Source organism: Oncorhynchus mykiss, chromosome 19, assembly GCF_057628025.1.
Source record: "Oncorhynchus mykiss isolate SJ-2025 chromosome 19, ASM5762802v1, whole genome shotgun sequence".
In the NCBI taxonomy this organism is placed as follows: Eukaryota; Metazoa; Chordata; class Actinopteri; order Salmoniformes; family Salmonidae; genus Oncorhynchus; species Oncorhynchus mykiss.
The window spans coordinates 21758040-21774256 of NC_143040.1; the positions used below are offsets into that span (position 1 = coordinate 21758040).

Here is a 16217-nt window from a genome sequence, read left to right on the forward strand (position 1 = left end):
GGACTCCACCTCAAACACTCCCATTGTATCTTACCTGTGTTATAGTGCTTGGTGCAGTATCTCAGATCCGTCTCATCCTTCATTATGAACTGTGGGAGGGTCAACCCATCAGCTACCTGGACTGGTCCATTCTCCTGCCACTCAAAGATCAGGTCGTTCATTGTGTAGCCAACTGGAAAAGAAGAGAGGCATGAAATACATGAAATATCAATGCTATAGATTACACTGAATCAAGGATAAGTTCAACCAAGAGTCAATGTTGTTAATGTCGCGCTGTCTTTAGTGCTAAAGGAATAAGCACGGGCAGACTGCATGGGCCAACCCACTATTTAGTATACCAATCCACATTTAGTATACCAATCCACTATTTAGTATACCAACCCACTATTTAGTATACCAACCCACTATTTAGTATACCAACCCACTATTTAGTATGCCAACCCACTATTTAGTATGCCAATCCACTATTTAGTATGCCAACCCACTATTTAGTATGCCAGCCCACTATTCAGTATACCAACCCACTATTTAGTATGCCAATCCACTATTTAGTATACCAACCCACTATTTAGTATGCCAATCCACTATTTAGTATACCAACCCACTATTTAGTATGCCAATCCACTATTTAGTATGCCAACCCACTATTTAGTATACCAACCCACTATTTAGTATGCCAATCCACTATTTAGTATACCAATCCACTATTTAGTATGCCAACCCACTATTTAGTATACCAACCCACTATTTAGTATGCCAACCCACTATTTAGTATACCAATCCACTATTTAGTATGCCAATCCACTATTTAGTATACCAACCCACTATTTAGTATGCCAATCCACTATTTAGTATACCAACCCACTATTTAGTATGCCAACCCACTATTTAGTATGCCAATCCACTATTTAGTATACCAACCCACTATTTAGTATGCCAATCCACTATTTAGAATGCCAATCCACTATTTAGTATACCAACCCACTATTTAGTATATCAACCCACTATTTAGTATGCCAATCCACTATTTAGTATACCAACCCACTATTTAGTAAACCAACCCACTATTTAGTATGCCAATCCACTATTTAGTATACCAACCCACTATTTAGTATGCCAATTCACTATTTAGTATACCAACCCACTATTTAGTATACCAACCCACTATTTAGTATGCCAATCCACTATTTAGTATACCAACCCACTATTTAGTATACCAACCCACTATTTAGTATACCAATCCACAACAACCTTGGATTGTAATGGTTTATCCATTAAAAAATGGGTAATTCAGGCAAAGATTTCCCAGGATGGAATGTATGACTGAGGCCTTACAGATAATGTAGTGACTGACGTGAAAGGAGGAGGGATGGAAAGTATGACTGAGGCCTTACAGATAATGGAGTGACTGACGTGAAAGGAGGAGGGATGGAAAGTATGACTGAGGCCTTACAGATAATGGAGTGACTGACGTGAAAGGAGGAGGGATGGAAAGTATGACTGAGGCCTAACAGATAATGGAGTGACTGACGTGAAAGGAGGAGGGATGGAAAGTATGACTGAGGCCTTACAGATAATGGAGTGACTGACGTGAAAGGAGGAGGGATGGAAAGTATGACTGAGGCCTTACAGATAATGGAGTGACTGACGTGAAAGGAGGAGGGATGGAAAGTATGACTGAGGCCTAACAGATAATGGAGTGACTGACATGAAAGGAGGAGGGATGGAAAGTATGACTGAGGCCTTACAGATAATGGAGTGACTGACGTGAAAGGAGGAGGGATGGAAAGTATGACTGAGGCCTAACAGATAATGGAGTGACTGACGTGAAAGGAGGAGGGATGGAAAGTATGACTGAGGCCTAACAGATAATGGAGTGACTGACGTGAAAGGAGAAGGGATGGAATGTGTGACTGAGGCCTTACAGAAAATGGAGTGATTGACGTGAAAGGAGGAGGGATGGAATGTGTGACTGAGGCCTTACAGATAATGGAGTGACTGACGTGAAAGGAGGAGGGATGGAAAGTATGACTGAGGCCTAACAGATAATGGAGTGACTGACGTGAAAGGAGGGGGGATGGAAAGTATGACTGAGGCCTAATGGGGTGACTGACGTGAAAGGAGGGGGGATGGAAAGTATGACTGAGGCCTAACAGATAATGGAGTGACTGACGTGAAAGGAGGAGGGATGGAAAGTATGACTGAGGCCTAACAGATAATGGAGTGACTGACGTGAAAGGAGGGGGGATGGAAAGTATGACTGAGGCCTAACAGATAATGGAGTGACTGATGTGAAAGGAGGAGGGATGGAATGTATGACTGAGGCCTAACAGATAATGGAGTGACTGACGTGAAAGGAGGAGGGATGGAATGTGTGACTGAGGCCTTACAGAAAATGGAGTGACTGACGTGAAAGGAGGAGGGATGGAATGTGTGACTGAGGCCTTACAGATAATGGAGAGACTGACGTGAAAGGAGGAGGGATGGAAAGTATTGCTGAGGCCTTACAGATAATGGAGTGACTGACGTGAAAGGAGGAGGGATGGAATGTGTGACTGAGGCCTTACAGAAAATGGAGTGATTGACGTGAAAGGAGGAGGGATGGAATGTGTGACTGAGGCCTTACAGATAATGGAGTGACTGACGTGAAAGGAGGAGGGATGGAAAGTATGACTGAGGCCTAACAGATAATGGAGTGACTGACGTGAAAGGAGGGGGGATGGAAAGTATGACTGAGGCCTAATGGGGTGACTGATGTGAAAGGAGGGGGGATGGAAAGTATGACTGAGGCCTAACAGATAATGGAGTGACTGACGTGAAAGGAGGAGGGATGGAAAGTATGACTGAGGCCTAACAGATAATGGAGTGACTGACGTGAAAGGAGGGGGGATAGAAAGTATGACTGAGGCCTAACAGATAATGGAGTGACTGATGTGAAAGGAGGAGGGATGGAATGTATGACTGAGGCCTAACAGATGATGGAGTGACTGACGTGAAAGGAGGAGGGATGGAATGTGTGACTGAGGCCTTACAGATAATGGAGTGACTGACGTGAAAGGAGGAGGGATGGAAAGTATTGCTGAGGCCTTACAGATAATGGAGTGACTGACGTGAAAGGAGGAGGGATGGAAAGTATGACTGAGGCCTTACAGATAATGGAGTGACTGACGTGAAAGGAGGAGGGATGGAAAGTATGACTGAGGCCTAACAGATAATGGAGTGACTGACATGAAAGGAGGAGGGATGGAAAGTATGACTGAGGCCTTACAGATAATGGAGTGACTGACGTGAAAGGAGGAGGGATGGAAAGTATGACTGAGGCCTAACAGATAATGGAGTGACTGACGTGAAAGGAGGAGGGATGGAAAGTATGACTGAGGCCTAACAGATAATGGAGTGACTGACGTGAAAGGAGGAGGGATGGAATGTGTGACTGAGGCCTTACAGAAAATGGAGTGATTGACGTGAAAGGAGGAGGGATGGAATGTGTGACTGAGGCCTTACAGATAATGGAGTGACTGACGTGAAAGGAGGAGGGATGGAAAGTATGACTGAGGCCTTACAGAAAATGGAGTGATTGACGTGAAAGGAGGAGGGATGGAATGTGTGACTGAGGCCTTACAGATAATGGAGTGACTGACGTGAAAGGAGGAGGGATGGAAAGTAAGACTGAGGCCTTACAGATAATGGAGTGACTGACGTGAAAGGAGGAGGGATGGAAAGTATGACTGAGGCCTAACAGATAATGGAGTGACTGACGTGAAAGGAGGGGGGATGGAAAGTATGACTGAGGCCTAATGGGGTGACTGATGTGAAAGGAGGGGGGATGGAAAGTATGACTGAGGCCTAACAGATAATGGAGTGACTGACGTGAAAGGAGGAGGGATGGAAAGTATGACTGAGGCCTAACAGATAATGGAGTGACTGACGTGAAAGGAGGGGGGATGGAAAGTATGACTGAGGCCTAACAGATAATGGAGTGACTGATGTGAAAGGAGGAGGGATGGAAAGTATGACTGAGGCCTAACAGATAATGGAGTGACTGACGTGAAAGGAGGAGGGATGGAATGTGTGACTGAGGCCTTACAGAAAATGGCGTGACTGACGTGAAAGGAGGAGGGATGGAATGTGTGACTGAGGCCTTACAGATAATGGAGTGACTGACGTGAAAGGAGGAGGGATGGAAAGTATTACTGAGGCCTTACAGATAATGGAGTGACTGACGTGAAAGGAGGAGGGATGGAATGTATGACTGAGGCCTAACAGATAATGGAGTGACTGACGTGAAAGGAGGAGGGATGGAATGTATGACTGAGGCCTTACAGATAATGGAGTGACTGACGTGAAAGGAGGAGGGATGGAAAGTATGACTGAGGCCTAACAGATAATGGAGTGACTGACGTGAAAGGAGGAGGGATGGAAAGTATGACTGAGGCCTAACAGATAATGGAGTGACTGACGTGAAAGGAGGAGGGATGGAATGTGTGACTGAGGCCTTACAGAAACTGGAGTGATTGACGTGAAAGGAGGAGGGATGGAATGTGTGACTGAGGCCTTACAGATAATGGAGTGACTGACGTGAAAGGAGGAGGGATGGAAAGTATGACTGAGGCCTAACAGATAATGGAGTGACTGACGTGAAAGGAGGGGGGATGGAAAGTATGACTGAGGCCTAACAGATAATGGAGTGACTGATGTGAAAGGAGGAGGGATGGAATGTATGACTGAGGCCTAACAGATAATGGAGTGACTGACGTGAAAGGAGGAGGGATGGAATGTGTGACTGAGGCCTTACAGAAAATGGAGTGACTGACGTGAAAGGAGGAGGGATGGAATGTGTGACTGAGGCCTTACAGATAATGGAGTGACTGACGTGAAAGGAGGAGGGATGGAAAGTATTGCTGAGGCCTTACAGATAATGGAGTGACTGACGTGAAAGGAGGAGGGATGGAAAGTATGACTGAGGCCTTACAGATAATGGAGTGACTGACGTGAAAGGAGGAGGGATGGAAAGTATGACTGAGGCCTAACAGATAATGGAGTGACTGACATGAAAGGAGGAGGGATGGAAAGTATGACTGAGGCCTTACAGATAATGGAGTGACTGACGTGAAAGGAGGAGGGATGGAAAGTATGACTGAGGCCTAACAGATAATGGAGTGACTGACGTGAAAGGAGGAGGGATGGAAAGTATGACTGAGGCCTAACAGATAATGGAGTGACTGACGTGAAAGGAGGAGGGATGGAATGTGTGACTGAGGCCTTACAGAAAATGGAGTGATTGACGTGAAAGGAGGAGGGATGGAATGTGTGACTGAGGCCTTACAGATAATGGAGTGACTGACGTGAAAGGAGGAGGGATGGAAAGTATGACTGAGGCCTTACAGATAATGGAGTGACTGACGTGAAAGGTGGAGGGATGGAATGTATGACTGAGGCCTTACAGATAATGGAGTGACTGACGTGAAAGGAGGAGGGATGGAAAGTATGACTGAGGCCTAACAGATAATGGAGTGACTGACGTGAAAGGAGGGGGGATGGAAAGTATGACTGAGGCCTAATGGGGTGACTGATGTGAAAGGAGGGGGGATGGAAAGTATGACTGAGGCCTAACAGATAATGGAGTGACTGACGTGAAAGGAGGAGGGATGGAAAGTATGACTGAGGCCTAACAGATAATGGAGTGACTGACGTGAAAGGAGGGGGGATGGAAAGTATGACTGAGGCCTAATGGAGTGACTGACGTGAAAGGAGGGGGGATGGAAAGTATGACTGAGGCCTAACAGATAATGGAGTGACTGATGTGAAAGGAGGAGGGATGGAATGTATGACTGAGGCCTAACAGATAATGGAGTGACTGACGTGAAAGGAGGAGGGATGGAATGTGTGACTGAGGCCTTACAGAAAATGGAGTGACTGACGTGAAAGGAGGAGGGATGGAATGTGTGACTGAGGCCTTACAGATAATGGAGTGACTGACGTGAAAGGAGGAGGGATGGAAAGTATTACTGAGGCCTTACAGATAATGGAGTGACTTACGTGAAAGGAGGAGGGATGGAATGTATGACTGAGGCCTAACAGATAATGGAGTGACTGACGTGAAAGGAGGAGGGATGGAATGTATGACTGAGGCCTTACAGATAATGGAGTGACTGACGTGAAAGGAGGAGGGATGGAAAGTATGACTGAGGCCTAACAGATAATGGAGTGACTGACGTGAAAGGAGGAGGGATGGAAAGTATGACTGAGGCCTAACAGATAATGGAGTGACTGACGTGAAAGGAGGAGGGATGGAATGTGTGACTGAGGCCTTACAGAAAATGGAGTGATTGACGTGAAAGGAGGAGGGATGGAATGTGTGACTGAGGCCTTACAGATAATGGAGTGACTGACGTGAAAGGAGGAGGGATGGAAAGTATGACTGAGGCCTTACAGATAATGGAGTGACTGACGTGAAAGGTGGAGGGATGGAATGTATGACTGAGGCCTTACAGATAATGGAGTGACTGACGTGAAAGGAGGAGGGATGGAAAGTATGACTGAGGCCTAACAGATAATGGAGTGACTGACGTGAAAGGAGGGGGTATGGAAAGTATGACTGAGGCCTAATGGGGTGACTGATGTGAAAGGAGGGGGGATGGAAAGTATGACTGAGGCCTAACAGATAATGGAGTGACTGACGTGAAAGGAGGAGGGATGGAAAGTATGACTGAGGCCTAACAGATAATGGAGTGACTGACGTGAAAGGAGGGGGGATGGAAAGTATGACTGAGGCCTAATGGAGTGACTGACGTGAAAGGAGGGGGGATGGAAAGTATGACTGAGGCCTAACAGATAATGGAGTGACTGATGTGAAAGGAGGAGGGATGGAATGTATGACTGAGGCCTAACAGATAATGGAGTGACTGACGTGAAAGGAGGAGGGATGGAATGTGTGACTGAGGCCTTACAGACAATGGAGTGACTGACGTGAAAGGAGGAGGGATGGAATGTGTGACTGAGGCCTTACAGATAATGGAGTGACTGACGTGAAAGGAGGAGGGATGGAAAGTATTACTGAGGCCTTACAGATAATGGAGTGACTGACGTGAAAGGAGGAGGGATGGAATGTATGACTGAGGCCTAACAGATAATGGAGTGACTGACGTGAAAGGAGGAGGGATGGAATGTATGACTGAGGTCTTACAGATAATGGAGTGACTGACGTGAAAGGTGGAGGGATGGAATGTATGACTGAGGCCTTACAGATAATGGAGTGACTGACGTGAAAGGAGGAGGGATGGAATGTGTGACTGAGGCCTTACAGAAAATGGAGTGACTGACGTGAAAGGAGGAGGGATGGAAAGTATTCTAATGTGATCAGATGAACAAAACAGGTCTGATTCTAAAGCCATGTTGACTCTACGATAATATCTCAGGAACGGCATGTAAAACTGGGACCTTGAAATGGGGAAAAAAAGGCATCCATTTGTTTATTCCTCGGAATAAGGTCCCAGTTAACTGAGTACTAGTCATGCTAATGACCTCTTTCCATTTGAAGCATTAACATCTCCTATAGTGTCCATCAGCCAGCTATAGGGAACGGGCATTCTAACAGCCATGTCCTACTGTGCAAACCGAAAAAGCTATCCAGTCTCCAGTAGGAAAATATATATCTTTGAACGTAAGGACACTGAAAGATACCGACAAGAGTTAAATAATCAAGAGAAATGATATGAAATATCTACAGCTGGATATAGAAGCATCTTGAATATATCTCAACCTTGCATGTAGGCTATTTATCTTTAACCCAAAGTATCCCACGATGCAGTTCACCAGCCCAGGGGACTAGGCAGTGCAGACATTTCGGTTAATATTGGGAGATGAAATTAGTCAAAGCAGCCTCCGCAGTATGAGTCAATGTACTGTAGTCACAACATGACTCAGAACTTCCTCTGCTCCTACATTCCTATTGGTTCGCACTAATGGCTGATTTTCGAATGCCAGTTGACGTCTTAGGTGGTGAATGAGGTGAGTTTCCCCCTATGTGAAGCACTTGGAGCATCTGGAAAAGCACCATGCAAATCCAATAAATTATGACATTATTAGGATAAATACCGGCCATACATACACTCTAATTGATGCTACAGTATCCCAACAGACCGACCATCATCACCATTCATTCTAATTGATAAGATTTCATAAATGACATAAAATAACCCATGCCTATCTATTTCCCTCCATTCCAGACACCGGGCATCGACCCATCAACATCTTTCCCTTTTAACTTTGAACTCACATTTCAAATGGCTAAAGCCAGCCAGAAGGGCCTTGCCAACTGTGGTACATAAAATAATGAAATAACGCGAGGCCGTACGAATGAAGACCAATGACCTCCCAAGCATTAAACAGTACAGCGCCATGGTAACTATCCCCCCGGGCCGCAACTGCACTGGAAAGGACAGGGTGTGTAAAAAAGTATAAAACAATTAATGATGGAGCACCATGTAATTATAGCGTCTCTGTGTCCATTTTGTACTTCTTTCCACATGTTAGAGATGTGTAGAGGGGCCGGGGGGGGGGGGGGGGGTCATTTAGCATGGCCATTACTATTAATATAAATTAATCCACCTTCTGCTGCCCCTCTGAACATATTTAATTTGTAGGTAATGAAGGGAGACATAGAGGAGGGTTTCCTACTCGCTACCGGACATTGATTCACTTCCCACTCACTGCAGTGTCTCCCACATCTGGCCATGTATGCTAACCTCTGCCTATACCCAAGTCAAATTATACGCTTTCCTCAACACACTACCTTGCTTATTAAAAATAAGAGTCAATTCAGAGTCAATTCAAGTTCAGACCAAGTTACAGCACATCATACAGACTGTTAATACATTATTCATATTATATCATATGTGCTCCCTCTGTATTCCTTCAATATATTCCTCAAGTCATTGACTCCCAATTCCTGCTGATTGGAGTGTTTCTGCATGATCTTCTGTGGGTTAACGTGCTTGGCCTATCTGATCCAAGCCGTTCAGAGGCTGGCTGAGCAGAGCAGGCTTTAGTTTCGTGGGTACAGTGTGTCCACCTCTGCTAGCTCTGTGGGAGTAAAGTGTTATCTTGTGACTGCCGTTATCACAGTCATGTTTTGACTCGAGAGAGCGAGAGAGCAAAGGGAGGGGAGTACTACAAACTCTCTGACACAGAGACAAGAGATGTCCCGGCTAAAAGCCTCTGCGGCTGCGACACAGCAGCAATCGGCATGAATTATTTTGCGACACACTCGGGCCCCTGTGCAAATGCAAGTATTTGCCAATTTGCTACGTCTTTTAGTGGACAGCGGACACATCCAGTGCTGTGTCTCCTCAAGTCCACACATCTTTAACAAGGTAACGGAGCACTTCCTTTACTCCAGGTGGTAGAAGCTAATAGGGGAGTGTGCTGCAGGAGATGGGGAACGCATAGCGATTGATGGTCCACAGGGATTGATTTCTGCTGTGTAGGAACCCCACTCACAAAGCGGCTCATCATGATGGATGGAGTGATTGGGACTTGAAATTCACTTAAATGGATTCAGGAAATGGACAAGTGCTACGGGTCAAAAATATGGTTAAGATTATGCGGTAATACTACGCGAAAGAAGTTTATATGAATTTTAATATCTATATACGCAGCTAGATATGGATGTTTTACTCAAGGACAATCTGAAGATTACCCCGTAAAATGTTCCAATTATTATGCTCCTTATATGCACATATTCAGCTGGCACTTGATATGCTCATACATGTCCTCCCTTATTAGAAGTGACTTTTGCATATCTAAATATATGTTAATAACCCTCCATTAACAGCCTTCAGAACCAATAACTACTGGTCTACTAGCCTGAATGAGTCCATTCCACAAGGCCATAGAGACAGTCCAGGCAGGAAGAGAGCCTAGAGTATTAGGTCAGCAGTGTGTGTGTGTGTGTGTGTGTGTGTGTGTGTGTGTGTGTGTGTGTGTGTGTGTGTGTGTGCGTGTGTGTGTGTGCGTGTATGCGTGTGTGTGTGTGTGTGTGTGTATGTGTGTGTGTGTGTGTGTGTGTATAAGCGAGAGCCTACATTCGTGCATCTGTGTGGTCACAAGAGGACATACCACCCACACTGGCATGACAAGGCATTATTATCCTACCCAGGTAAACCCATGCCCACGCTCTCTCAACCACAAATCTGATGAGATTATTTTACCAGTGACCTCATTATTTATTGGAACTATAAAAAGCTCCCTCCCTTGAAAAATTCAATCTGAACATCTTACGTAACAGGCTTTTGCCATTTTATTCCACATATCCACGACGGATACTGCAGTCACAGGGCTGTAATGGGTGGATAGCATACTAAATACTGCAGTACTACTACAGTAATGCTATAGTGCTGTACTCACAGCTCTCTAGCTGCATGATACACGTCTGCACGTCCATGGGGAAGTTCTTCAGGTCCATCGGACAGGAGAGGGTTAATGTCAATCTGGAAAACAGATAGACAATAGAAAATAAAAACATGTGAGTATACATCACAACTAGGTATCGTTTGACTTGAAAGGGGCTATACATTAGGAATTCATACCTACTTTGTACATTCATCACCACTATCACGTGCCTTATGAATGTGTTAAGTATGGGTTATGAATGTGTTTTGAATTCCTTTATGTAGCTACCCATTACATTAGGTGGTAGCGGATTTTCTGCAAAGGCCAGACAAAATTGATTCACTGTTTAATGGATTTTCCCCCCAGAAAAGTGAGGTGAGCGAGCAATTAAAAAAATAAATAATAATCATTAGTAGGATAAGGAATAACAGTACTTTACCACATTGTCCTAGGCCATATGGACACGAAGAATATGCAAAATATTCAATTTCAGACTGATTATCAGATTATCATTATTAATACGCAAATTAACATTAATGATCATTATTCACATAGGATGTATAATAGAATGCAATATTCTATCATATTCAAAAATGATTGAAAAAAAAGGTTATATATGAATGTATTATCCGTGCATTAATCTGCTTAATTGTATAGCCTAACAAATTCAAGAATGATTAACAGTAAATAATTGTAATCAAATCAAAATGTTGATGCATAATAATGAGTTCTTTACCTGAGTGCATCTCTATAGTTGAGGCGTTAACAAAATATCCATACAAATATGACTAGGCCTCTCATAGACTAGTAGGCCTTGTAGAAAGAGGATCAATCAAGTTAGGTCTACCAAATGAATGTAGCAGTGGAAGGAAATTACATAAATCCAGCCATACAGTATAAACTTTCATCATCATCAAAAAATAGATGTTGTTTATAGCGTGCACAATTAGAAGCATCAATCTACATAGATCAAACGTGACTAAATTCGAGCCCAGTAACTTCTCACGGCATCCTCCTTCGACTGTCTCATCTGGCTGCCACGAATACCCCCCACCTGCTGATCTGCACGAAGTGTGTGCGTGTCACCGGCGATGCACTTTGCTCGACGTGCTAGCTGTTCTCGACGGCGCATGGTCACTTCAAACTCATTCCGTCTTGGTGTTATCGGTTGGCCAACTACTACTGGTAGTACCGGTAAAATGTAAGATATGAATCGCAAATCACCATACAGCTGACACACTTCGATTTCATCAATCATTTTGACTTCAATTTGCTTGTCCAAAATACTATCAGCTTGCACTGCGTCTTTGCTGATGAATGCCCTGATCTCTGATGCAATAAACCATGAATTTAACCGACTGTTTGTTTATAATGAGGGACGTCCCACGTTTAACCTGGACACATAAATAGTAGGAATTTGCGCTGGCTTCAGCCATGACAGCATGCGAGAGAAATGAAACATCTGCACGTCGCCTGCAGGTGCCAGCCTGTGTGTTTCACTGTCCAATCCGAGGCTCGAACATGTCCTGAGCGCGTGATCTGAGGTGGTTTGGTCTCTTGGGAAAGCATCAAGGGAGTGCGGACCGTGAGTGCATTATAAACAGAGAGCAGCATATATTGGCCAGAAAATAACACATCTGATTAGTAGTATTTTTTTTTTATTGGGGTGTGGAGAAAAGTGAGGCAGGGGCATCCATTAAACAGTAATTCAACTTTGTCTTACACTCTTAGGAAAAAAGGTGATATCTAAAAGGGTTCTTCGGCTGTCCCCATAGAAGAACCCCTTTTGGTTACAGGTAGAACCATTCTGGTTCCAAGTAGAACCCTTTCAAGTTACATGTAGAACCCTTTACACAGAGGGTTCAACATGGAACCCATAATAGTTCTAACTGGAACCAAAAAGGCTTTCCTATGGGGAAAAGTTATGGGGAAAAGTTCTTCAGCAGAAGAACTGCTTTGGAGCCCACCAAAGAGTGTACATTCACATGTGTCATGCCTGGACAAATCCTGTCAAGTGTCAAGTGAACTTGGCTCAGTGTTGAACCAGTAGTGCTGTAAATCGCTGGTGAGGAGAGAGAGAAAGAGATAGAGAAAGCGAGAGAGAGGAAAAAGAAAGTGTGAAAGAAGAGAGAGGAGAGAAAGAGAGAAGCTGAGAGATGAGAAGGATGGAGAGAGAGAGAGAGACATCCAGTTGGAGGAGAGGGAATGAAAGAATGAGAAAAAGAATAGAGACAAAACGAAGAAGGCTGACGGTTTTAATTACGTCCTCCACCCCGGAGGCGCCAGGCTGCGGACCGACTCCATGGCCGATGGGATCCCTCCGCTCCGTCGTGTCATATCCTCTCAGCCTTCCATCACAGCTTTTCTACGGCCCCGCCACTACACAACTCCATAACTCAACCCGACTTGATGCCGTCGACTCAAGGCTTTCAACAATTCACCGCTCCGCCTTGAGATTTACACAACATTGTGACACCCCCCGTTTTGGCTTTATGTTTAATGACAGAAGATGAGAAGTGTCCCAGCTTGACTGACGGTGTGGCAGAGCATTTCTGTCAGTACACTCTTTGAAAAAAGGGTTCCAAAAAGAGTTCTTCAGCTGTCCTCATAGGAGAACCCTTTTTAATTCCAGGTACCAGGTAGCATTCTTTTGGGTTCCAACCCAATAGGGTTCTACCTGGAACCCCCAGAAACAGTTCAAAGGGTTCTCCTATGCGACAGCTGACGAACCCTTTTAGATTCTAGATAGCACCTTTTTTTCTAAAGAGTGTCGTGTATTGAATGTTTCGAGTTTGGATAAGACTCGGTGTGAGTTATTGTCCATTCAACAGGCCTATAGTCTGATTATGTGATTGATGTATCATTGTAAGATGGTCATTTGATGATGCTTAGACCCACACCTCTTGAGGGTTTTTCACACTACTGAGCCGAACTGAGCTGAGCCAAACCAAGCTGTACTGAGCTAGCCTGGTAATGAATCCACCATAGTTGATGGAATTATCTGAGCCCATTTTGGTTAAGTTAGGTATTATAATGTGAAATGGGTGTTAGTGGGACCCATACTGTACACACTCACCGTATAGAATAGAGGACGTTGCCATTCTTGAATATTCTTAACAGCTTGTTGTCTGTGGTGACTTCGTGGAAATGGGCCCCTTTCTCGTTGGCGAAGAACAAGTCAGGTTTCCAGATAGAGTCCAACATAGAGGGGTCCAGGTCCAGAGAACCGTCAGGGTACTCTGTGTACGCTAACCTGGGGTCGTTCCACTTTTGACGGAGGAAGATGTTCACTCTGTAGTCCTAGTGGATGGAGGGAGGGAGAGGGGAGAGGGAGGGAGGGAGAGGGAGCGAGAGAGAGGGGAGAGAAAGGGAGAGGGGAGAGGGAGCGAGTGAGAGGGGAGAGGGAGCGAGAGGAGTAGAGAATTAGTGACAGGTTGTTATTTGCAGTTGACTGCAGGGTCTTAACATGGTACACTGAGCTACAGTACTGTGTCCTGCCCCTCTGCATTCATCACATTCCCCCAGAGGTCTGAGTTTAGGGTCCTCGTGGTCCCAGGTGATGCTCATCGAGCATCAGACACCACTGAACCAGGCAGAGGGGCACCTACAGGGGTGTGAAGTCCACATATGGTGGGGACCAGGGGCGCGGATGCGTCGGATGCCTCTGGTTCTTCCGGGATCAACTCCCCTATTCTTTCAGTTCCTTTCCCTGTTCTCTGTGCTGCCATCACGGTCACTTAGTCACACGCCACCGTGGCTTTCTAATGAAGCTGATGCTTTATAGGGATTTGGGAGTTGAATTAAGGGAGTTGAATTAATCTATAGTACTGCACACATTTTTTATGTTCCATAGGGGGGAAAGCCCTGTCAAAATTGACATGCCCTAAAGGCACTTCAGGTATAATTTTTTTAATGAATGCTCCAACAATAAACATCTGTTTCAGCCTTTGTTAACTTCCAACTAGGTGATATATATTTTAAATCATACTTCATTTTAGGGGATACATCAGTCTAAATTTCCTTTTTCCTTACCAGTGTTGCTGAGCAAATACCAAGCTGTAATTACATATCTTGTCTACCTCAGCCGGGTGAAAAACGCAAGACATTTTTTATTTGCTTTTATTAGATTTTTCATGAACATGTAGAGTAGATGTTACATAAAGTGCAGTGGAGAGAAAAGGACCGGCATATCCCATCTGAAGGCATCTGCTGTTCGGAGACAACGTCAGCTCTCCTGCTATCAAACATATGGTGCACTATTACCATTAGCACTCATCACTTTAACGGGAATGACAATATCTATTCACTTGAGCTCGTTCAGAGCTGAAAAGGCAGACAGACCACTGAGAAGAACAGCTGGGAAAATTGGGATAGGTTTGATTAGGCATGACGGTGTTTGTTTTGCTCATGGTCCAGGGGCCTGTGTAGTTGTTCGTTTTCATAACGGTTAGCGTTAGGACTCGGCTAGGGAGAGCCGATCCCAAATCAGTTGCTAACGGTAGTTCCACAATGTGTATTCGTACAGCAGCTGATCATGAATAATGACACTGAGCCTGCTCTCTCCCACTCTCTGACCCAGACTGAACAGGGAACCACACCTCACAATTGGGAGTTCACTTTTCATTGAACTTAAACTGGTGCTCCCGAAAAGCTGTGGGATTATGTTGCTTACTCAAACATCTTTTTTTCTCTAATCTGTGATGGCAGACCGGGCCTCCAACCCATCTGGGAAATATCTAGCACGGGTGATCGTCCCACATTTTTCTGCAATACTCAGTCCATCACTAGTCCTTCTTATAGAAACACACTAACATACTGTAGTCTATACAGGCACCTTGAGGTCCTATGGTAAACATACTGTAGTCTATGTGGGCACCTTGAGGTCCTATGGTAAACATACTGTAGTCTATATGGGCCCCTTGAGGTCCTATGGTACACATACTGTAGTCTATATGGGCACCTTGAGGTCCTATGGTAAACATACTGTAGTCTATATGGGCCCCTTGAGGTCCTATGGTAAACATACTGTAGTCTATATGGGCACCTTGAGGTCCTATGGTAAACATACTGTAGTCTATATGGGCACCTTGAGGTCCTATGATAAACATACTGTAGTCTATATGGGCCCCTTGAGGTCCTGTTGTCTGACATGACACTGACACAGTCTCCACTTTTGTTTAAAATGTTCTTCCAGAAATCTACCACGTGACTCTAGTCTACCACGTGACTCTAGTCTACCACGTGACTCTTGTCTACCACGTGACACTAGTCTACCACGTGACTCTAGTCTACCACGTGACACTAGTCTACCACGTGACTCTAGTCTACCACGTGACTCTAGTCTACCACGTGACACTAGTCTACCACGTGACTCTAGTCTACCACGTGACTCTAGTCTACCACGTGAAACTAGTCTACCACGTAACTCTAGTCTACCACGTGACTCTAGTCTATCACGTGACTCTAGTCTACCACGTGACACTAGTCTACCACGTGACTCTAGTCTACCACGTGACTCTAGTCTACCACGTGACACTAGTCTACCACGTGACTCTAGTCTACCACGTGAAACTAGTCTACCACGTAACTCTAGTCTACCACGTGACTCTAGTCTATCACGTGACACTAGTCTACCACGTGACTCTAGTCTACCACGTGACTCTAGTCTACCACGTGACTCTATTCTACCACGTGACTCTAGTCTACCACGTGACTCTAGTCTACCACATGACACTAGTCTACCACGTGACTCTAGTCTACCACGTGACTCTATTCTACCACGTGACACTAGTCTACCACGTGACTCTAGTCTACCACGTGACACT

The 16217-nt window shown here is 44.8% G+C and overlaps 1 protein-coding gene across 1 annotated transcript in view; it reads right to left on the reverse strand.

Moving 5' to 3' along the window:
- LOC110497392 (glycine receptor subunit alpha-3) overlaps positions 1-16217 on the reverse strand; it is a 117208-nt gene that overhangs the window by 41853 nt on the left and 59138 nt on the right. The window contains exons 4-6 of the mRNA XM_036954319.2: positions 13469-13692; positions 10408-10490; positions 35-172 (exon numbers count right to left, since the gene is read on the reverse strand). Of these exons, the coding sequence (XP_036810214.1) occupies positions 35-172; positions 10408-10490; positions 13469-13692 (445 nt within the window). The remainder of the gene's footprint in view (positions 1-34; positions 173-10407; positions 10491-13468; positions 13693-16217) is intronic.